The 25235-nt window shown below is 36.9% G+C and overlaps 2 protein-coding genes across 3 annotated transcripts in view; both read left to right on the top strand.

Annotated features, from left to right (window-relative positions):
* The window catches only part of LOC146002556 (uncharacterized), a 42033-nt gene extending 17274 nt beyond the window's left edge, over nt 1–24759 (top strand). The window contains exon 3 of one of the 2 annotated variants that reach the window (XM_083140486.1): nt 23100–24759. In XM_083140486.1, the coding sequence (XP_082996612.1) occupies nt 23100–24063 (964 nt within the window). In that variant the 3' untranslated portion in view covers nt 24064–24759. Of the gene's footprint in view, nt 1–1576; nt 3348–23099 lie in introns of those variants that run through there. The other variant, XM_083140485.1, reaches the window with a different exon arrangement.
* LOC146002056 (uncharacterized) lies at nt 5158–7624 on the top strand. Its single transcript, XM_083139769.1, has one exon. It carries the CDS (start codon nt 5554–5556, stop codon nt 6793–6795), a length of 1242 nt encoding a protein of 413 aa, XP_082995895.1. The 5' UTR covers nt 5158–5553; the 3' UTR covers nt 6796–7624.
* Nucleotides 24760–25235: the final 476 nt, after the last annotated feature.

Raw genomic sequence — 25235 nt, 5'->3', positions numbered from 1 at the left:
ATTGTCCTCGTATTATATAATCATGAAATGGAAAAAAACATTGAGAATACATAATTGATATTTACTTTGTACATATTATTTTAAGTGTATCCTCTAGTCTAATACTGAACACATTAGTTTATACTAATTTCCTTTTATTTGGTATGTAGTGGTATTTTGTGCAGGTAATTTATATAAAAAAGAAAGTAAGTGATATAATGAGTTTGATACAAGTTGTAATTCAAACACATGTTAGAGTTTTTCTCTTCTGTCAGTAATTCATTTTTATTTATTCTTTGGATTAATGTTCATAACTAGTTTGTTTACTGCACTTGCTTTAGGCATATTAGACAACCATGATGTTAATAGAACTTCCAGGAAATTTTTTTGTTGTCAGTTTATTTGCTATAAATACATGGAAAAAACTGCGACATTTGGAATTATTCTGAGTTATGAAAAATATACATAATACCCATCTTGCACACTTTCTTGAATACAGGTTGAAAATGGATATTATAAGTGTTATCTAGATGCCCGTAGTACCATTTTACAGATTATTTCTGTTTATTGGATTCGAGACAAATATCTTTCATACCATGATCAATATTGGGAAGCTGACTTTGGATATCTTCAGAAAGAGTGATCGTCCATATCCAGCCTAATAATATCAGGTGAGTGCACAAGAGGGTATTCTGTATATTTGTTTTGATATAATGAAAGAAAAATGATTAACTATCATTAATTTTATTTTCATAATTGAAGTAATCTAATTTATTAATTTTGAGAATGTTTAACATTGTTGTCCTCATTGAAGTACGAATCTATAATTCTGCACGTTTACACTTTCAAGTAACAAGATAACTCCTTGAATATTTTCTGAAGCAACTAAACCATCGTAATGGAATTTATTAACTAACTAACTACCTCTCTAGCATTCTTAAAACCGAAGGTTTATGGCTGCAGCAACACAGACCTTCCATCTGTCCCTATCTTGGGCAAGATCAATCCAATCTTTTCCATCCTTACCGATTTCCTTTGGGTCCATCTCAACATCATTCCTCCATCTTCGTCTTGGCATTCCTACAGGTCTCTTACCACCAGGTTTCCCAAAAAGAATCGTGTAAACTCTTGATTTCTCTCCCATTCGTGCCACATGGTCTGTCCATCTAAGTCTTCTTGATTTAATCATTCTAATAATATATGTACATGAATACAAATTATGCAGTTTTAAATTATGTAACTTTCTCCACTCACCTGTGTCCTCAACCCTTTTAGATTCAAATATTTTCCGACGGATTTCATTTTCAAATACTCTTAATTTATGTTCCTCTTATAATCGAATTAATTCAATTTGAAATGTACAAATTACTAATCAAATGTAATAACAGAAACACAACTACATAGTGATGCATGGTGTCATTCAGACACTATTATTGTCGATATGCATGTACACTTGAAGATACATAACTGATTATATATGTCCTTCATGTAGTGCTTAAGTGTCTGAGTTTCCTTTAATTATTTTTTAAGGTTAGTTTAATTCTTGTGAAAATGCCACCACACAGTTGCAATAACAATTTTCTTCTTCATTTTCAAGGTTTGCCTATTCACCAGATGCTGTAAATAAGGGTGAAGAAGAGGGTACAGCGGAGAGTGTGAAAAGGGAAGGAGCAATACAGGACCTTGGCGACAGGAATAGTGAAAACGTAGAAGAATATAAAGCAGGGAACAATGAGAAACAAGCTCAAAAACCTGCAGATGCAAACAAGTTAAACTCCGAGGAACTGTCACAAATATTCAGCATTGGCAAAATCCTATCGCAAGAGCAAGACGGTGATAAGAGTAGTTCGAGCGGGGGAATGAGTAAGGATATAGTGAGGCCATTGGAAGGGCCTACACTGATCCAGTTCCCGATTCTCCCCACGGCAAGGCAACCGAGTATTGTGAAAAGACCACAGCCGCAAAGGATCTACAGTTCTTTTTCAAGACCTGTCGTTGCAAACCCGTTCCTGGGTAACGATCCGTTCGGTATCAACTACCCTTTGAGGGTGCGACAAACACAACCAGCCCAGCAGCCTTATATATTCTCCCTCATGTATCCAGGACAAACCTTCTACAATAGCGCTGCACACCAATACTCAGCACCGTCCCCCAACAATGTTCCCATTGTTATCAAGGACGCTTCTGTGAACACGTACGAAGCGATCGCCAAGATCCTTCAAGAGAACCCGAAGGCGGACATCTGCATTGTGAACGGTCGCATCCAGAAGAGAAGCCACGGTTCAATAGAGCCTAGAGTAGAAGGGCGACAAATGCCTTTAGAGGAGGACGATGACAGAAGCGATGACGGTACCGAAATTGTGATGGACACCGGTTCGGACTCGAAGAACGGAGGACCCCACATCATGAGGCTGAATGTGAGGAAAGGTGGAGTGGCCATTGCTGGTCCTGGTGGGGTTGCGACAGCAGGGTCTGGCGGTACGGCCATTGTAGGTCCTGGTGGCGTAGCGTACACCAGTCCTGACGGCCTGGCCGTTGTGGGGCCTGGAGGAAAGGTGGTCAGCATTCCGGAAATCATCAAGTCGAGTCAACAGAACGGGGAGACATCGTCTCCAAGATTCAATTATGAGAATGCAGTGTTAGCCAGGGGACCCGTAATATTCTACCATCCGCCTGAATCCCAATAACCTTTACAAACATCTTAATTTATTTGTTTATAAGTGTATATTAAGCCATAGCATATCGGAAGTCATACATAAATATTAATTTAATACGTGTTTTGCAAAACAAATATATTATTTTAGGTTTCTTTGCAAGGAAAGTAAAGTTTCCGAGATTACACTTTAATTCCAACGTTTCCTATAAAGACTTTCAAGTCAATTTCTTCAAGTCTTCATGTGATGGTCTAGCTTTAATATTGCCATGGGAGAAATTATTACGTCAGGTGTTAAAAACAACTCATTACTTCTTGAGTCCTTGGACTGGGCTGGGAAATATGGTATTTTAAGACTGTAAGAACCAAACACCTACATTCATTAATTTCACTTGGATGTATTGGTTATTTTCTCGTTGTGGAAATGTACCCATATCTGAATAGACTGATTAGGTGGTGTTTTATTCTAAGGTTGTGTTTGCAATTATGTGATAACAATTTACAAGTTTAGGAACGATATTTATATGTCTTTAAAAGTACCTGGTAAAATACTTATGTTAGAATATTCCACATCTGTTCCAAACTTTATTGTTCGGTTCATTTGGTTCGATATTTTTATTACCACTGGCTCATTGTAATACAGCCAACTTGTAAAAATAAATTTCGTAAAATATAAAAAATGTGTTTATATCTGTTTATATCAATATGGAAGAAAAGTAACTTAATATTTATATTTATCACATTTGTATATTTAATACGTGTAACCAACCTATTAAGAATCCATGGGTCTTTGTTTCGAAATCTGTGTAAATATTGAAGTCAAATTTACAAATTATTAATTACTTTAATATCTTACTTAGGAATTGTTTCTTGTCAAAATTTAAGGATAATATTGTAAATGAAGTAAGTAAAGTTAGTCATGAACTAATGTGTAACAAAACTACAATGGAATATGGCTTGTCCTTCGGCGTAATATTGACTCGTTATATACATGGTCGCATACATATTGTTTCCGGATTTGCCTTATTCACTATGCATTTATTTTTTTACAGTTAATCGTGACACTGAGGGTGGATAATGATTAGATGAAATGTTTATTGCATTGGAACGAACAATGTTCTTGCACAGAACTGAATTGAGAACATTTGAAGACGTTCATCTCAGAGATTCTTTACATGTTGCGTCATTCTTTTTTTCTTTTTAATTATCTGATTTTAATTCGATGAATTTTCTGTCTCACAATTCTTTCCGTTATATATTTTATTACTACTCATTTTTTGCATGTAGGAACAAGCATGTTAAATGCAAACACGTGTATGCAATAGAACACAATAATGGTGCTAGTTTTGACAAGATAAGAGGAATTCAGTTCGTCTTGAACGGTATGGGTCATCATATACCGATATCTTTCTGATGTAATATTTACTTCTTTCCACCACAGAGAAGCTGACATTTTCTAAAATTGTTAGCATTTCTGTTTGTCCCTATAATCAATATTAAGAAGCGTTATAACATGTATCTAGAAACAATGAAATAAGAGGGAATGACCAAATCTACACCCTGGAAAATTTTCTGAATCTGTGGGCCAAGGAGAGTAATGATTTCCGTTCCTTTCTACATTAGAACCAGATTTTAGAACTTATTTGAAGAAGATTGAACGCGTTGTCTTCTACGTTTTCTGAAGTTTAAAAAAAAACACTACTGCTTGATTCTTACCTTCAGAAAAGTTTAAAATTTAAAAGCTGTATCATCAAATTAAAGTTGTATCCTAATAAAAAATATTTTGCTAATTTATGCAGCGATGTAGTAGCGCTGTTTCAAGGATGACTAAAGTTATAAAGAAATACGTAAACTATACTATTTGATGAATACTGCTATTGTAAGAAATCATTGGCATAGGTTCAGTTATGATTAAATTAATAATCAAATTACTGATACTCGAAAATGATTAAAATTTACTTAAATAACTTGCAAATGAATTATGGACTGAGAAGATATATTGAGCAAGAACTGGAAGGACAAACTTAGGAGACATCTATCAATTTGTACTGAATTAAAGTGTAGAGACAGAAAACGGGAATAAGTCTGAGATACTGGCGTATGTAAGGGGGAGTTGATGGGGCTAGAGGCCCTCCCGAAAAGTTGAGAAATTAAAATTTTAAAATGGAAGCAATAAATAACTTTGGAAAAATCGCAGTCATAAAGGCAAATTCCCCTTAACTCCCATGTTTACAATGTTTGTCTTTGAACAACTATTAAAACTAAAGTTAAAATCATACTCACGAAATATTTTATTGTGTGTCCCCCCCCCCCTACCCAGAACGCAGGTATGTGATATCCACTTTTACAATTCCAGTCTCCACCGAAAATTATTCCTGCGTACGCTAGTGGTGGGAGAGGCAGTATTAAGTTACTAGAATCAAACGTGGAAAGGTCCAGATTTATCTGTCTTATAATTAAAATCCTGTAGATATATCTGTCTATAGCTGTTGAACATTAAAGTTGCTGTTGAGTTTCCTCCATCCTTAACTGTCAGTATCTATGACCAGACAATTCCTTGTTCATTATTACATGTAGGATTTTGACCTTGCATATAAAGAAGAGCTTCACAAGTCTCAGTTACACAAATTTGATCCTTAGATGGCGCTGGAGTTATGTAATCAATTATAATAATAATAATTTTTGCGTCAACTGAACAATATACATTGTTGTAGAGAAAAGTTACGAAATTATAATTTTTAATATTTCACATTAAGATCGATCCACACATTTAAAAATGTTGTTGGTAATGCCAAATTATTTATGATCTACACCAAGATTTCTTTTTTTAAATTTTAACATATTTATTGTATCTTTCTCTTTGTATATCTTGAATAGGCTGTTACCAATGTAATTTTCCAACCATCAATATTTTGTATGGAATGCATCCAACTGAAAGAACTATTGAAATTATAAAATGGTTTACACTACTTTACTATTTGTTGAAGATGAAAATGAAGAGCGTTTTGCAAATTAAGAGAAAACTGTCCTTGGCCCATAGGTTCATCATGATGACTGGGATGCCACAGAAGCCCACATTAGACTCAGATATTGGAGGCAGATCACCGAAGCTTGTCTATACCTCAAACATTGGTTCCGTGTTACCATTAGCTACTCAGTTTCATTTGAGGTCTTACCCACAAGAAAGTTCATCTCCAAGACTACGAAGTAACCATGGCTTAGACAGGATTCTTGTTAACGGTGGCAAACCCGTTTCTGTGAATTCAGGGGTGTTCAGCTTATCTAGGATTGGACAGACTGTCAACCAGAGGCAGCAAGGATTGAAGTTGGTTATACCCCAGACGATTAGAGTAGGTTATATGGGACAAAATCCTTCAGGCGGATTTTCTCATAATTGGAAATTGTCTGATGATTCTTCAGCGGATGTTGGAAGTAGATCCAATGTTGGACAGAGCCATAAGCAGGGAGGGTTGAATGTGGTTATGCCATTATCAACAAGTACAAACCAAATGAGACAAAGTATTTTGAACAGTAGTGGCAGTAGAGCTTCGGGAATGGTCTCTACCAATAGAAAATCCTCTGGTAGTTCGGGCATAAGGCCATTTGTGGCTGTTACACCAAGATCACAAGAGCAGCACTCTAGATATAGCTTATCCAGTGACTTCTCACGAATTGCTTCTCTATTAACAAGGGCAGAAAAACTGACTCGACACCAGACATCGAACGTTGCTTTAATCCCACCAGGTATTAACTTGATAAGAAGATCTCAAGCATCTACTAGTGCCCCGAAACAGATATCGGACAGAACTCCGACAAGAACAACAAAACTCCGGATGCAAGGAAATAAGCACACGACAGCAAATACGATTTTGGAGCGTCGCAACTTTCGAAATGCAACATACAATAGCACCGGTAATCCTCCACGGACAACGCTTATCCTGAAACCATGGGCAACGGCCATTGCTGGTCCATACGGCACTGCCATAGCAAATACCACATCCACGGCTATAGGGAGAAAGAACGACACGGTCATATACGAACCAATGCTTTATGCGTCGGCCGGCCCGGGAGGTGTAGCTCACACCAATGAAGAAATAGATCTTAAGGTTATTCTTCAACATGCTGCACAAATGAGACGCAACAATATGTTCTCTAGACTATAACTTTTACATGTAGACCTAGCTTCTAATTTGACAGTGCTCAAACAATAGAAACATTAACGAAAGTACATATCGGGAGCTCATTCGACTTTTATCTGTACCTCAACAATGCTGTTATAAAATTGTCGAACTAGGTTTGTAACTAGAAACTTTAGAAAGCGATTATGTGTGTTGCACTAATCCATGACAATTAAGCAAATATACTACAAAAATATTTTTATTTAACCTAAAATCAATGTTAAGCCTTGTTTCCACGTTTAATATAACACTAAAATGCTGATCAAGGCAAAATGTTTTGTAAAAAATGCACTATAACCTATGATACACTATAAAATTTTGCCTTGGTAAGCATTATAGTGTTTTACTAAAATCAATAATTGTAAACATATTTAGTTAATACAAATATGAAAGGCGTGTTGATATTGAAATATTAGAACTATTTTAGGAATTTTCTATAACAATATTAATTAATGAAATACTTCCTAGGATACATCAAGGAATGTATAATACAAACAGAGGACTTGATTTATCTTACTTTAATATAATAATTTCATTCGTTCACTTAAGTGACATAGTGACTATGAAGCCAAAACAGTGTAACTTCATTTTGAAGAGTTGATACCTTTAACACTAACTATAAATATAAGGATTATACCATTACAAATCAGTGCTTTCTGTTATATCAGTGATAGCTAATCATAAGTTCCTTCAGTTAACATTAATTTTAATAAATAACAGAACTAATCAGATCTAAGTCAATGGAATACGCTTGTCAAAGATGAATAAAAACATTATTTCGTCTAACTTGTTTACAGTATTACTGATCATGAACTCCTGAAACATTCCTGTCATTTCTGTGGTTCGCAAGACTCACATATTTAATATGTCAAAAGTTATGATGAAAGTGAATTTATTGTCGAACGATAGGTATGTATTGGCTTCAGTACTATTATCTGTAATTCTCAATGAAATTTTATATATTTAAAAAATATATGTAAGTGTTGCATTTTTTATGACTCATTGAGATATTAGGTTTATATAATTACTTTTGGAATTAAATGATTTGAAAATTAAGATTCAGTCACTTTCGAATGGCCTTATCGAAACGTCATAACAGAAATATTGTCTGATTAATTTAAGCAATGACGTTTATTTGCACCTCTAGGTTAATCGTAACGTGAAGGCGATGGAGGGTTAGGAACAAGGTAGTGGGAGGTTGGGACAGCGGCTTTCATTAAAGGGAGATTAAAATGCAAACCTTAATTTGTTTTTGTTCCTTATCTACAAGTGGTAGATTTCTGTATGTAGGGTCGTACGTTTGCTGTTTGTTTAGCACAGACCTATTGCTCATCTCCATACATGTTCAACTTTAAGTTAGTGCCTGTATACCTCAAGAAGAATAAGTCTTTGGGGGTCCACGTGCAGTCACTTATGAGCCAGTGCCAAGGCCTTTCCATCCATCTCCCTGCGAAATGGGGCCATTGTCGAAATTTTCCTCCATTGGTAAACTTGCTGCTGTGGTAAGCATGCACAGAGATATTGAATTTTCATTTGCCGAGAAATTTCTGTCAGTTTTAGACTGTCTTCTCTTGTGCAAGTGTGTAGAGTAGGCGCCATCTTTAAAATAACAAAAATGTCGTTTTGAAGCTAACTTGATTAGTGCTGCAGCCTTGAGGTCATTTTGTAAATAACAGTTGATACCTCATTCAAATCTGAGCTGTATACAGTGTGCCCTGGATTTTTATTGGACTCTTAAGGTCTTTGTTTGACTTGCAATAAGATTAAATATAAGATTCGCCTGAAGTGATTGCAAAATTGACGCAATCTGTAGTCAGAATTGCATCCAGCGTCATTTAAACCTGAAAGTTACGTTACTTAACATTTTTGACACATCTACATTTGTTGTTAGCTTAGGATGTTGAAAACAATTGCATTATTAATAAAGAAAAAATGACAGAACATGTTATTGGATACCATAAACCTTTCCGAGCAGGCCTCTTCTCCAGGAAGCTATCAACTAGGGGAAAACCCAGGCACGTAACAACCTGTCAGGTGAGATGAGTCAAGGCAAGGATACTATAAACCTGCAGAACGTTATTATAAACCTGCAGAACGTTGTTAGAAGCATTGGGAAATATAGGTACACATTATAATAAAATTCTCCATCAAGCTTCGAGCAATGAATTTAATTTTCGGTTAGTACACTCTTATATTTAGAATATTTCATTACATTGTTCTATACATACGTCAAGAGTGCAAAGCTAATGGATATGGTGGTTCCTGTGACATCACTAATAGAAAGAACTTCTTACATGTTATATGTATTACAAGTAGTGACATCTGTTGCATTGTTCGGTGTTCAAAAATGCCTCTTCCAATGAATTGTTTCTGGATGTATCCTGTAGCTAACTGTGTAGCTAAGGTGGTGTTAGTAGATGTGGGTCCGTTCAGGATATCCAACGAAAACTATTAATAAGCGTTACACGAGGACCTTTGGTCTTCTGGGCAATATATTAGTATGGTAATTTTAACAACTATAAGCTCATATATGGTTTAATGTACACATAGGGTGTCACCGTACAACACGGATGAGGCCCCAGCCAGAATGTAGGCCTATCTAACACTTGCATCGCTCCATTAGTGTGGTTAGGTTACTTGCCTTAAGTTTAAAAATAAACACATATTTGAAACCCAGAAACATTTTACATATAAAAAGTACTAAAATAGCACATACTTGGAATAAATATTATTTCAGTGAAAATAATTGAAAATTTCGCGACACCCCTGTAAGCCAGCCATGGCGCCCCCAGCGGATACTTTGGGAATCGCTGCCCTATGTAAAGAGCGTAAAGGCAAACGATTTGTTTTGGTGCTGAGACTTCATTTTGACGCTATGAGCCCCGAAAAAAATTGAAATGTTATCCTGTATAGTCTACAGGGTGTACCAGAAGTGAGTGACAGAACAAACTCAAGCGGTAGAAGCAAAAAAAAGTCTCAGTAAACATGGGGTTGCAAACGAACCATTTGCGAGATAATTGCGGATGGTTACGATCCACCACTGACTTGATTGATTGCACCCATCGTACCATTGTTTCTTTGCACACTCCGACGCTTCTTTGTATAAAACTGAACACTGCCGCACATGTAACACACTGTACGGTACAAGAGAGAGTCCTTGGTAATTAAAGCAACACTAATGTCTAGTGAGGTGAACCTTTTAATTCTGTTATTTGTGACTAAAAAGGACTATGGCACCTCACACGTGCAAAGCATACCAAGTGTACAAACAATCAGTTCTGTTCCTTTCTGACCCCATGTTTACTGATACCTTTTTGCTTCTACTTTCGTGTACTTTACATCGTTTCAGTTTGTGCTATCACTTCTGATACACCCTGTACATGCAGTCATGGATCACAGATTCACGGTTAGCACTGTGACTTACTTCTTCTGTCGGGAAGCATACTTAAATCCATAATATCCTGTGGAAACAGTATCATGTCAAAGGAGGCTCCAGCACTGTGAAGTAGCACGTGCCACCATCCCTACCTATATTGCATATAGTTTGTAAGGTTGTAAATGACCTACAGGGGCACACATACACGCACTACTAGAGGTTAGTCGTGCACTGATTGGCTGGCTACACAGTGTCTCTAGGGTGCAACTTTTCTTCGTTTTCCGGTAGCAAATATCAGTCAGTGGAAACCCTGGATTTTGGCAGCAAGGTTGCATACATACAGGAAAACAGCCACTGGTGCCTTTAATTCAATGTTGAGTTCGGCTAATTTTGTGGAGATTTCTAACGTACCTATTAATGAGAACATTTGCAAACACCAAAAAGTAGTTATCCTGTGGACCTACTTCTATATATTCCACTTTACCAATATTATTATAGGAACAATATACATAATTTGGCCGAAGTGAGGAACAATAAGATAAGAAAATTGGTGAATGTGTTCTAAGAGGACGAAACAGTGTCGGCGATTAGGTGGGGGCATGGGGGGCAGTTGCCCCAACTTTTTGCCACTTTTTCCCCCGCACTATACTAAACCACAAATACAAAGGAAAAGTAAACTGTCCTTGCCACCCCCCTACAGTATTGGCACCTCCCACCACAATTTTGGATCCCAATCGCACTCGACCGAAAACAAACAAATGAATTACCTTGAACGCTGACTGAAAAACTTATGTTTTTAGTGTATTTTGAGTAGAGTTTGGACATAATTTTTCACAATTGGTGCGAAATACTTCGCCTCCCTCTCACAAAATGATTCATACCGTTTATGGGACGCTACGCATTGCAAATGCATTTCGAACAAAACTCCAACATGTGAACCTATTTTCCAGGTGGGATATCCTTCGTTTTATGTTCGTTTCTTTTAACGCTCTATTAATTGTGGCTGAATGTTTCCATTAGATGACCAAGAAAGTCGAAAATCTGATTTTAAACTCTTTTTTTTCTCAGTACAGGACAGTTTGACAGTTCATGTTTCTACCACACGTAGATCCGACGCTATAGGATGTTAATACGCTACCAACGAAAACAATCCACTATGGCAACTGTTTTTTCCAAGATGGCACCATGTAATTTTTCTCACGCTTTAGTGTGTTATTCAAGACTATTCATAGAATACATTCACCAATTTTCAACTAGTCTTACCACATTTCCTCCTCTTGTTCTTCCTTGCTTCATATTGTTACCATAGATGGCAGTGTAGTAATACTAATTAAATACATAAAAGTCAAAGGTAAAAAGAAGTGGAATCATATTTTAACATTGAAAAGAGACAGACATAGATATGTTCGTTTAAAATGCTGAAAGCGATTTGTGATTTAATAAGAGATCACTTTACTCCTAATTCTATACGCTGTTGCTCACAGCTTACTTTGTGATGGAATAGATGTTAATGGATTGGGGTAAATACATATTGTGATAGATATGTATAACATTAAGGTTAGTTCTTCAGTGCCGTGCTTTATTTTTAGGGGGGGGGGGGCGGACAGCAAGGTTGAAATATAATCTCCTGCCTCATTATCACCAGGTTCCTGGACATACCTTGTGTTCATTGTTTTCCGGAAAATAAGTCCAGCTCAGGTTAAAGTATAGTGCTTTCATTTATTTGGTCATTGTGCCACTCAAACGCAACCCGCGTAGCGATTGAAATTACGCTGCTTGCCGGCGGATATAGCATATTTCCCCAACTCAAGCCCATACATACAATTACTTTAATTAATTAAAATACTTCCAAGTCAAGTAATCACTACTTTTGTTACAGAACATATTGGAAATAATTTTCTTCTACTGCCACATATTTCCCACACATTTTTTTAGAAACTTTCCTTAAAAATAGTCTCTTCATACTTCTGAACGAGTTTGTTTTCACATAAGAATTGTAAATATTTTTTTAAATTCTAAAGTGTACTCATGAAGCGCCATTATAACAACACTAAAAACACATCAATACTCAAATCAGTGGTGCCCCTTCCACACACACACACGCACTATGCTAAACCTTATCTACCAAGGGAAAGTAAACTGTACTTGCCCCCTCCCAGTTTTGCACCTTGTCCTCACACATTCGTCCGTATGAAAGCAAATACTGACATTCGGGGCAGACCGAGCAGTGCCACGTTCGACTACATAGATATGTTCTCTATACCATGTCGGCAATCAGAGTTAGCTTCCATTGCAGTGTTTGCAGTGTTCTTACCGAACAGAAACTTGAGTGAGTGATTTGGTGTTTTAAGTCAACTTTATGCACAGTAAGGCTAATCGGGACTGGACCTACAGTTTAAAGTGGGATGCGAACCACTATGTGCCCCCACCGGATATCGAATCCGGGAACCCTTGATTACAAGGCGACGACGCTACCACTGCGCCATCGGGGAGGCCCAAGAGAACCTTGAGTATAGTTTGGCTTGGAAAGCTATAAAATGCACTAGATGCTGGAGTTGAAGCCGATTTCGCCGGCAAGCGGCGTGTTTTCGTCCGCTAAACAGGCCGCTGTCTTGGGGCACAATAACAAAATAAGGCCACTCTAAATACACTAAATTGGTGATAGGAGGTAAGTCTTTAATCATTTCGAATATCGGATTTATTAACTGCAAACCGGTTCATGCATAAACAGCGATAGAAAAAGGCGTGATTCAAATCCTGGACTATCTCAGTAGCTGAGTGGTTACAGAAAAGAACTGCATGCTCTAGACTCAGGTTCGACCTTTGACTCTCCCTAGTAATGTGTTACTCCAAATGGACATACGTTTGCTTTTTCTTACGAAATGAATGTCGATAAGGAAACAATTATTCTTAACGTGAGCTGAACTAAGTAACTCTATATGATTTGTAGAGTTCATGAAACATGATTTTCATTCTTTAAATGTGTTCAATACACAGAAATTTCCTTTACACATAAACATAGGTGACTTGGACCTTAGACGAAAAGCAGTTATGAAACTTGAACTTGAAATGAGCCATTTCGTGTGACAGTGAACAAACAAGGTTAATTAATTTTTGTTGAAAATATTATTTTATATGAAATTTCCACACAACAACTCCCAGGCTCTCACTCATACAACGATCACTATTCCATAGGCTACCGAATCAGTTCAACATCATCTCAAACCAAATAGATATTCAGTTCATATTCATCTTTTATCACCAACATAGAAAAAATTGTATATACGTAATGCTATTGTGAAACTGGTCTGTTTCCCTTGGTAATGTTTGACTTGTTTATTTTTGTTTATTTTATGTTACCCTTTTTTGTGTTTTTAATCTTAGTCTATTGTTTTACTGATGATTCTTTCTGGTTTAAAATGGCTTTTGCTGTACTGGAAATTTCATTAAAATAAATAAATAAAAAGGGAAAACTATGCAAAATTTGGAATTATGTATACAAACATTAGTTCCATGGCTTCTAATAACATATTATTTCAAATCTATTACTTTTTATATTAAATGTTCCACTTAATTTAGTTTCATTATGATCATACTATAAGAAAACTAAATTAATTCTAATTTCGTTCTAATTGTCTTATATATCTTAAGCACTGAAGTATTCTACTTCATTTGTTTATTTATTTATTTATTTCAGAAATTGAACGCAACAGGTATATTACCCATTAATGGCGTTCATTATACAATAATTTTGTGATAACATTATTGAAAAATTGCACAGATGAATGTAATATATAGACAGAAAACATTTAACAAACATATAAATCTTAGGTTCTATCGTAATTTATGTAATTTTAGTATATTCCTTTTCAAAATTGCGGTCGCGCAAGATAAGTCCACACTGTTTTCACTTTTGATGGTATCATTAAATGTTTTACACATATTCCAAATTGGGGATATTGTCAGAGCGTTGGTTCTATTACGACGGAGGCTGAAGAGTTGCCTTCTTGGTCGTAATTTGCTTGAGGGGACGTAGAAGTCGAGCTGTGACAGGGTGAAAGGAGCTTCAATGAGATTATTTAAAATTTTGTGGAGGAAAATGAGCTGATGCATGATGCGTCTGTTGTTGAGAGTTGTTAGGTTAAAATATCTGAGAAGGTTCTCACGGGATTCCATTTGAGGGTATATACCATCTAGTTTGTACTTTAAGTGTCTTAAGAATTTACTTTGAATTTGTTCTATTTTGTTTATATCTTGCTGGGTTTGAGGGTGCCACACTATGCTTGCGTATTCAGTTTTCACTCTAACGTAAGCATTATAAAGCATCATTAAGCTTCCGACATTTTTGAACTCTTTGCATGTACGCATTATAAATCCCAGAAGTCTGTAAGCCTCGTTTGTTACAAAGTTAACGTGCGCGTGAAATGTAAGTTTAGAATCAAACAGAACTCCTAGATCTTTGATTGTTTCTACCCGTTTTAATTTTTGTTTATTTATGCAATAGTCGTATTTTATTGATGTAGTGTTTCGAGTATATGACATTTGGTAACATTTTTCGCTATTTAAGATTAGTTTGTTGCTTTCGCACCATTCCACAAGACTATTTATGTCCGCTTGTAACTCGGTACAGTCACTGTAACTGCAAATTCTTTTGTATATTTTTAAATCGTCCGCAAAAAGTAGTTTACCCGATTGATTCAGATGTTCGTGAAGATCATTTATGCACATGAGAAAGAATAAGGGACCAAGGTTAGAGCCTTGGGGAACAAACAAACCTTACTTTGAATACTGTAATATATTTATGATAATTTTCTTAACCATTACATTGTTCTATAGTCCTACAAAGTAAATATCGTACGTGACGTCATACCCGTCAAAAAATTTGTCACGCCCGTCAAAGGCAAAAAATGTTTATATAAAGTTATTTTTAGAAACTAAAAGCATCTAAATGTCGAGTAAAGTTTATTTTGTGAAAATTAAATTGTTTCAGTAAACCTATATATTTCAGAGTATTCTGAAAGACTGAGGAATGTCCTGAAGTCAAGTCTCTGAAGTGTCAGATACATCAAGTCAGACACATCAAGTTTTAGATCATCCACACGTTAATTTGTATGCAGAATTTTGCAAACTTTCACCATTGTTGCATACCCACTGTTCTTTTTCAATACTGCATCCAATTCCTGTACATACACAGGATCTTCAACCTGGGCGAGGGCCTCTTTAACGTCTTCTATAATTTTGATGCTTGTTTGAAGTTGTAACCCTTTGTTTACTAATCGACGAATGGAATCTTTCAGGCAAAACGTACTTGCCATATTTCATACAATCCAGGAAAAAGGAAAGAAGAAAGACAGAGAAAAGATAAAGGAAAGAGAAGAGAAGCGAGGAGAAGAAAAATAAATACAGTATATGCTCGGAGTTGGTTGTGGGTATAAAAATATGCACATCATCAACTTATTTTCATACAAATATGCACCTGCATATGAAATATGCATTTTTAGTTAAAAATCCTGAAATATGCATTTGCATATGCAATATGCAAAATGCATAATTATCTGAGCCCTACTTATTACATGTTTCCATATACGAGGAAGAGTAAAATAAAAACATTAAAAGTCTGACAAAATTTATAGGATAGACTACATACACCTCAAATATAAATGAGGTATCACCTGTTTATTACAAGACAACCTCAAGGTTACAATACTGATAAAGTAAGCTTGAAAACACAATTTTAGTGATTTTAAAGATGTGAAAAGCAGTGTTTCCTTGCCCTCTGGAAGCCTATAACTTAGAAATTTCTCGGCAAATGAAAATTCAATATCTCTGCGCATGCTTACCTCACCCGCAAGTTTACAAATAGAGGAGAAAGTTCGACAATGGCCTCAGTTCATAGGCAGATGGGTGGAAAGGTCCTCGGAGTGGCGCAAGTGACTGCATGTGCATACTAAAGGTTCTTCTTCTTGAGGTATACAGGCGCTAACTCACACTTGAAAATATGTATAAATCAAACTTTTGAAACCGAACATGCTGAAATCTACTCGAAAAGAACACGTTAATGCTAATATTTGACTCTCTCTCGTAAACAATATATTAAACATTAACAAACGATTATCCATTGTAATATCACTAATAACAAAATAGCAGGAGCGTATATTCTAGTGTAGCTAGGCCATTTGCAAAGCCTGAAGTCTAGAGAATAAAATACAGGAGAAAAATCCATCAGAAATTGTAGATATTATTATTCATATCAGTGAGATAATGATGCTGATTCTAGAGTTGACAACCTAATTTATTATGAGTTGGTAACCTCATTTCCTATGAGTTGGCAACCTGATTTCTTACGGGTTGGCAACTTGATTTTCTATGAGTTGGTAACCTGATTTCTTATGAGTTGACAACCTGATTTGTTATGAGTTGGCAACCTGATTACTTATGAGTTGGCAACCTGATTTCTTAGGAGTTGGTAAATTTATTTCTATTCATAGCCTAGGACCACGTGACATAGTGAGATAACCGAGATATTGGTCTCAGTATACGGCGCTGCAAAATAGGTATATTGATCTAATGAAAGGCTATATAAGAATAGAAGTAAAGTTAAGTGACAATTGAAGATGTACAAACTAAAATTCCTAATGAAAATTTTAGTCCATTTATCCAAAGAGATACAGGAGAGACATAGGTAAGATTTCAAAAATATTTAAAAAAATGTTTCCATGGTATCTACAACCGCCCAATATTGGCTATTTTTTTCTATACTGAATTGTATTGAGTTGAAATTTATTCATTTAAATGTTGTGAACACATCAACACCTTTTTACAACACTGTGCGCAAAATATACATGCATAGCAGAAATAATAATAATAATGTAGCTATAATCAGTAATGAAAATGTAAGGTATTACCAAATATGTTATTTTTACATAGCCAGCTACTTGATTGTAATTTATAATAATGAAGGACTATATTAAATACATCGTTTAAATTTGACTTACTGATTGATGTGACTTCACTTTTCTGCCACTTTTGGCTAATCGAGAAGATGGGGATGAGTGATGATGTGATGAATGGACACTCACAAACACCCATGCCCCAGCCCGGATTCGAACCCGGGACTCCTGGCGTTGTAGCGTTGTAGCTAACCACTCCGTACGGAGGCCGGCATTTCATTACTGTGCTTGCAATTGCATTATACTGAGGAACTCTTACATATAAAATTTTCGAAGATTTGTTTTACAATCAGTTTTGTCTACTGAGACATATAAATTGATGACGGAATATATTAAGTACATTCAAGGTTACATAATTTAAGATTGAGATATACAAAGCGCATTACCGTGATTATACGCGTATCGCCTATTCCAAATATTAACGTGCTCCCAGTGTGAATTTGGTTGATCAGAAACCTACATCAAGTCCATTCTTCCTAGAAACTACTTACGCAAGACGTGTATACGAGATGGTATTATGAATTCTGTCCATTAACATCATCCTCTACGTTTGATGACATAGCATCTTTCGCAATGCGCCACCACACACTTGAACAAAACTGTAAAAAGCACCGTTAGCTCGAATGATCCGCTACAAGGCGTGGCGTCATCGTCTGCCAAGTCACGTGGCTTCGTTGCATGATAATTACGTCACAGAAAACTTGGACAGAGACAGAATCACGGATGACTTTCCCTTGATATCACAGTCGGCGGTGGCGGTTTTGAATAATGCAAAGGAGATTATGTTTTTGATGATTCTTCGTGCCAAAACTAGCGTACAGTCACGAACAGTTCTTGGAAAAGATCCTGCGCTGTTTCTCGAGTTACTATCACTATGGCGTCTCACTGTAAGCTTGGAGACTACTGTCGGATTAACAATTAAAGATACTTGAGTTTGGACTCCAACTAAAAATTAACCAGTAAACCTACATAAAAATCAATTACATCAACATGTAACTTGTTCAATTCTACCTTAATCTATGCTGCTAACCATTTTTTATGTGGCAACACGCACACAGCGATGTCCGTTGAACCGTGAAAACTTCGGGCTGTCACTGCGAGTCAGTGCGAGCGGTGTTGCCACGTTGCACGTACAACTTTACTCTGTTGAATAAAAATCTCTATAATATCGGTTTTGTAATCTGAATTGACAACGGTAATGCATTTTAAAAACAGATGCAAAGAGCTTCAAACAAGACCAATGTTGTATTTGTAGGAGTATCCAATACTAAGAAAAGCTGTTTCGCAAAATTGATAAGAACGGTTTATTGATACATTTTAAAAATCTGAAAATTAAGGAATGTGTTTAAAATCTTCCTGCCTGCACAGTATTAAAATTTCGTCACGATCGGATAAACCGTTTTTTTATATAAAATTTCAAAGAGAGCTATCGTTTGCAAAACTAAAAAAATTGTACTATTTTTGTTCTCACGACAGTAGAAAATAGAAGGAATAATGGAAACAAAATTTGATAGCATAAATTAACGCAGAATTGAATAAGCTAAATTTTGACGTTACTCGTTCATATGTAGGTATACTGGTTAATTTTTAATTGAAGTCCGAACTCGAGTATCTGTAATTTTTAATCCGAGAGTTGAGCTTGACTTCCGGGGTGGGTGAACACAGGAATGATTATTTTATTATTATCCCTGTGCAACCGACTCTGGGATTGGCCCAGCCTCCCATCAATGGTATTTGGGTAGACTCTGAGAGGTAAAGTGGGCCAATACGTTCTCACCACGTGATCGAGGATATGTGAGACCCTACCCTATGTGCTTTAATGGCAGTGTTCAGTGACCAAGGGTAATTGTATTCAATAATTCTTATTTTAAGACAGACAAGAAAAATATTTAAAAAATATGTGTAATGTAATCAATTTAAATCTTCATTTTCTTTGTACTGGAACACTTTTTGGATTAAAATTTGGATCAAAATATTTTGGGTTCGTCAGCACTGAGGCTATTTTGCACCCGTCACACTATACGGTGTCCAGCCCCTTATCATAACAAAAATAAAAGCTTGTCTGAAAACTAAAATTTCCTTACCTTGGTTAAAAGCTGATGCTGAAAAAAGCGCTAAGCACAAATAAGGACAAAACAAAGGACGATACAGAATTATACTGTCCATGGGGCCAGTCGCCAGAGCCTCGTTAGGCTGCAGTCCAGGGTGCAACCCCTTACACCCCTGTATCGGAACACGGTAGAGCCGTTAAGCTTAGAGTCACACAGAAAAATTAATTTGAGATTCAAATTGAATTGGAAGGTTTAAGAAGGGAATAAGTCCAAAAAGTAAATTTGTGGGAAATAAAAAAATACTGTATAAGTGGTAGAGTGTGCGTCCAAGAACAGCAAAATTCGTACTGGAACGTGAGAACCCTGTGTAGGTATGGTGGAGTACGTGAAAAACAATGTACATGTAACCAGAACTTGTATAAAATGTAAAAAGAGGTGGTGGATTTATTTCCTTCTTAAAACGTATGAAGTTTTTGCTGGGGGAAAAACGGAAATAAAGTGTACAATGGAAAAGAAAATATATTCTCGTGTAGTTCACAACACGAAAGTGCACAATGGAATGAATAATACAAAAGAATGTCCAAATTTTGGAAATTTGAAGGCAAGTCAAACAACAGACAGTCATTAATCCATCGACTGATCTTCATCGTGGTGAGAAGTTGTAGGCCCAGTTACCATGACGTCGTAGAAAGGTTTTTTGTCGTCTGGAATGTAGAGGATGATTTTCCTAACATCATTCACATTTTTTTTTCGTTAATTGGTAATGTGGCATTGTAAGCTGCATCCGTGGGGATTGTCACAGCAGCACCTGGTTCTTGCAGCAGGAAACTCTTCTTGTCAAATCCATCAATAAACTCGCAAACCGCTACGTTACCTGTACTGGAGGAATCATACTGCAGATGTCGGTATTTCGACACGGAAAAGGTCTCCGTTTTCTCAACGGATTTCGTGGACTTCTTGAAATACTTGGGCCACCAGTTCTTAAAGTCCAATATGTTTACGGGCGCAATGTTTGTCACTGAGTAGCCGGTCTTTTTTCGCACTTCTTATCATGTCATTATAGTCCTCAGGTGTGTATATTCGGTCCTTCCTCCTTAGTTTGCGTTTTACAATGCCAAAGTTCTTGTCACACTGCAAGAACGAATGGATGCATTTCCTTCTTACACCTTATGTTCATTTCAGGAATCTTTATCTTCCTCTAGTGACTGCTTTTGATATATTTCTTCATACTCACGCTTCACACTCAAGTACAATAGGTCATTTTTTCAATTTTTTGGTCTTCATTCCCTTCTTAAACCTGCCGAATCAATTATAGTTGCTGCTAAAGATAAGTAGGAGGTCCATGGGGAAGAGAATAAAAAAACCGTTTCGAATCCACAAAATCACAACAGTCCACCATCTTTACCATAATAAAAACTAGCTACATAAACTTTTTTTTTCGGAATATGTATTTTAGTGTATATCAAGATATAATTTTACTTCCCTACAGAAAATATTCGCGCCCTCTCTCCGTATTCTGTATAAGTAACAATATATGTACTTAAATTCATTTCCTGTAAGAATGAAGCCCATGCAAATAAAATAATGTGACTAATGAGAAGTGGTTGTGTGTCTTTTTATTTATTCTTAGTTCAACTTGTCGACAAAATATACAGTAGCTACAGAGCATTCCCTGACATTCGCTACGAAACTCAGCGGCAAGCGGCCCGGCGTCTGCGCTTGTCTTTCCCGGCGAACGGGGTCCGCGACAGTCGGTAGAGTCGGTTATTAAAATTACAGTTTTCATATTGTGTAGTAACCTTGACTACAGAAGGTGTTGAAAATGCTGTCCCTCTGCTGCAACACATTCCTGGCATCTCCGAAGGAAATTGGCATTTACACATACAAGTTCGTCTACTGGAATTCTCCCGATTTCTCGTACAATACTCTTTTTTAACTCACGGATGGTGTGCGTATTGTCTTTGTATACTTTATTCTTTAGATTTCCCCATAAATAAAAATCGCAGGCTGACAAATCGGGGAACCTAGAGGGTTTTTGAAACACCCGTTTCATGTGAGAGGCGCAGATTTCCGAGGAGACTGTTCTAACCTTTGTCCTATCTCGTCGAGTTTTTCCTCAGTAAGTACACGTGGGTTTTTCTTTCCACTTTTATTCCGAACTGACCCTGTTACTCAACTTTTTTACGAGGTTTAATATAGTGGTCCTATGTGGAACGGAAACACCAGGAAATTTCGTTGCAAAACGTCGTCGCACTTCACAATTCCTCTTTCCGAAGTAACACTCGACAAGATAAATCCTTTGTTGTAATGTAAACTTCTGTGGTGACATATTAAGCCACAATCTTCTACACACGGACACAACACAACACAATTTCCGAGGAAGGATTATACTGGCGTCAGTCTGCAACGTCAACAGAAAGGGAAAGAGAGCGAAGGCAGGGAGAACGATAAAAAAACAGACTGTAGCGTGCGACTGTCGCGGACCCCGTTCACCGCGAAAGACAAGCGCTAACGCCGGGCCGCTTGCCACAGCAAATGTTAGGGAATGCTCTGTACTTACACAGTTCACATGTATCTTAGTTAAGTTGTTTTGACTTTATTGTACGCATTACATTTCTAAGCTCAAGGTTCCTGTCGAACGCTATCATCAGAATTATCTAATAGGATTTGGAAAAATCCAATTCCCTGTATTAATAATATGCCCAGGCTTGCATATACAACGTGGCTATAATGTGCACCAAAGTTATTGAAATCAACATTAACCATTAGTTATCAGTTAGAATATTATAGTCAACTATAAGGTGTATGGTGTACAGATTGGTGTGAATCACTCGATAGATGGGGCTAAAATCACTGCACGTTCATAACTTCTATAAGTCGTTGAACTAACAAAATTTGTAATTTTCAAATTATAGAATTAAGTTTAGCATAAATTCTTTGCAATTCAGAAACAAATCACCGTAACTTTAAAGGGAATTTAATTTAATATCTAAGTGTCAATGTAAGATCTTCCGTATATTAATTAATAGTTATGTACTATTTCTATATATACTAGGCACAGCTATCTTACCATCGAACTTATAGAAGCAATAATAGTAATAATTTTACAATATGATACACACCATTGTCATCTCTACGTTTCTATTCATTGTAATTCAGCACGTTCTAACACTCAAAATAACATAGTCGCACTTGGTGAACTAAAATCGCAAAGCGCTTGGCAACCATGGTTGTTCAAGCTCCAGGAACCGATATTTTCTAATGAGTTCTATTTGGATTCGCTGCTGGACCGGAACCTTAATTCTCTCACAATTTAAATTCGGTACAAGTAGCGTATTGTTTCATTGAAAAATGTTTCGTGAACCGTAGTTAAATTTATCCGGAAAAAAAGTTCCTGGATCGAATTGAAATACTTTAAAAATAAAAAAGGTTCTTTACCGTCTAGAACCCATTTGCACTTGCTGATTTTCTCTCCGGACGGGAATTGAATTTATTTAAAATTCCTAGACCTTTAACTACCCTGTTGGCAACCATGTAATCTTTCGTTCTAGCGGCTTGATTGATTTTTTGAATTATGTTATTTTACTTAACTTTTCTGCCTCTTTTGGCAAATCATTACGGTGAGATGAGTGATAATATGGTGAAATTGATGAAAGGACTCTCGCAAGAAACATCCATCTACTGCTCCCCGAAAAAAAACTAGTTTGTATGGTAGTGAGAGGAAAATGAAATTTGACTATCTACCTCTCTCTTCCCAACACACTTTCTCTGGTGCTGTCACTCATTGCATCTGTTATTTGATTTGAGGTGCAAAAAGGGTTTATCCAGTTCTTCTGTAGCGTAATACTTATTTTGTTGTTTCATTTTTACATTTCTTTGTTGTCTATTAATGATGTTGTTTCGTTTCCACAGCAATGAACCAGAAGAGAGGTCGCTGCTATTGCAAGACAAGAAGGCAGAAAACTCCGTTGTGAAGAAGGACCAAGCACTTGAGAGTTCCGTGAGGACCATCGCCAGTTTGGAAAACAGACTAGCCGATCAGAGCCTACCTGAAAGAACGAACACCCCATTGCTGGTGTACTATCTTCCTAACAACTACTACTACCCACAACAACAGGCGTACCCGTTCCAGCAACAGTACCCCAGTAGATACGCTCCCTACCCAGACTTCTCGCAGATCTTCAAGGGGTACAAGCAACCCGGATACGACCAGGGCAAGGAAGAGGGTGACGATGAAGGGGAGGAGGGTGTCGAGACGGTTCAACCCCCTCCTGGATCCTCCATTGCCCAGGCGCGCCCTGTTGGCCTGGCCATTGCTGGTCCTGGTGGGGTGGCTGCTTCCAGACCCGTTGCCACGGCCGTTGTGGGTCCAGGAGGCCTGGCCGTGGCTCAACCAGTAGGAACTGCCATCGCAGGTGTCAACCCGGCCATATTTGTTAGTGACGACAGCAACCAACAGCAACAGCAGCAGCAGACCGCATCGACGAGGCTTGGCTACGGAGCATACGGCGGGTACGGGCCATACGGCGCGTACGGTGGGTACGGAGCAATCGTCACTGACGGAGGAATTGGGGTTTACGCTGGTTACAACCCACTAGGGCAAACCCTGAACCGTTACAATGGCGGGTACGACCCGATTAACCGTTACAATGGTGGGTACGACGCGTTGAACCGTTACAATGGCGGGTACGACGCGCTGAACCGCTACAATGGTGGGTACAACCCAGTGAATCGCTATAATCCCTTAGCGCATCCTTTCGGCGGTTACAACGCTCCAGTACACCCATACAATCCCTATAATGGTTACAATGCACCCGTGCGTTCAATTGTTTACAGACCACCCACTTATCTCATTTATCCATCACTGCAGGAATAGTCTCACACATTTCCGAATGTTTAAATTATTCCACATCTTGTATTGAACCTACATCTGAACACAATCAGTATTCCATGCAGTTCAAGAATAACAAATTATATCAAGTTCCTTCTTAGAAAGATGTTTGTCAAATTATCTTATATTAATATACAATAATCATCATGGTACTCATATGAGAAGTATATTTTTCTTCCCGCCAAAATTTCTGACACAATAGCAACCACGTGAGCCAGGCAGCCAATCAGCTTCAGCTAATGTTATTGCATTTGGCGGGAAATGGAAAGAGTTATACGCCTTAAGTTGTAGCAGAATCACAAATCGAATAATGAACAAAACATTTGTAATGTAAAGCAAATAAAATATCAGCGTTCTGGAATAATAATATGGAAACTAATTCATAAATTAATTTCAGTTCTTTGTTGTTATTGTTAAATAATCTCATAAATTTGTGGGTGACATTGCTATATTGCAAAATCAATAGGTGGATTTATATTTATCAGCTGCATAATTTATTTGATAAATTATTTTGTTTTATGATTTGTGAAATGTCCGTCTGTGATAGTTCGTATTACAACAAATACACCATGAATGTTGTTAAAAATACTGTAAATTTGTAACAAAAACAAATTGTTAATTGTGTAATACTTGTTACAAAATATTTTTAAGCACATAAAATAAAATATTTGTTCTGTATTACGTACGCTTATTTATTCTGAGCCATGTATAGGGATTTTCGAAGCATGTTTTTCAACCTTGTTTTAAGTTCACTTTGTGCAGGGATAGGCTAATCGAGACTGGACCTACAGCTTAACCTGGGATCCTAACCACTATGTGTCTCCACCGGGTATAAAATCCGTGACACTTTATTATAAGCGCCGACGACCAAGCATGTGTGTTGATACTTGTGTGAATATAAATATGTTTAATATAAATAGTGTAATACATACTACATACACTGACCTACACAGGATTATTTTCGGAGGGGGCTGGAACTGTAGAAGTGGATATCACAGGATGGGATGGGTACACTATAAAATATTTCGTAATTACAATTTTTAAAAGTAAAGTTTTAAAGTTGTCTAAAGATAAAAATACTATTGGGGAGTAATATTAAGAGGGGAAGTTTGCATTAATAGTTTTGCTTTTCTCGAGTTTTATACAGCTATCATTTT

The sequence above is a fragment of the Lepisma saccharinum genome, chromosome 18 (assembly GCF_977018435.1).
Source record: "Lepisma saccharinum chromosome 18, izLepSacc3.1, whole genome shotgun sequence".
Lineage (NCBI taxonomy): Eukaryota > Metazoa > Arthropoda > Insecta > Zygentoma > Lepismatidae > Lepisma > Lepisma saccharinum.
This window is presented reverse-complemented; position numbering and strand designations above follow the sequence as displayed.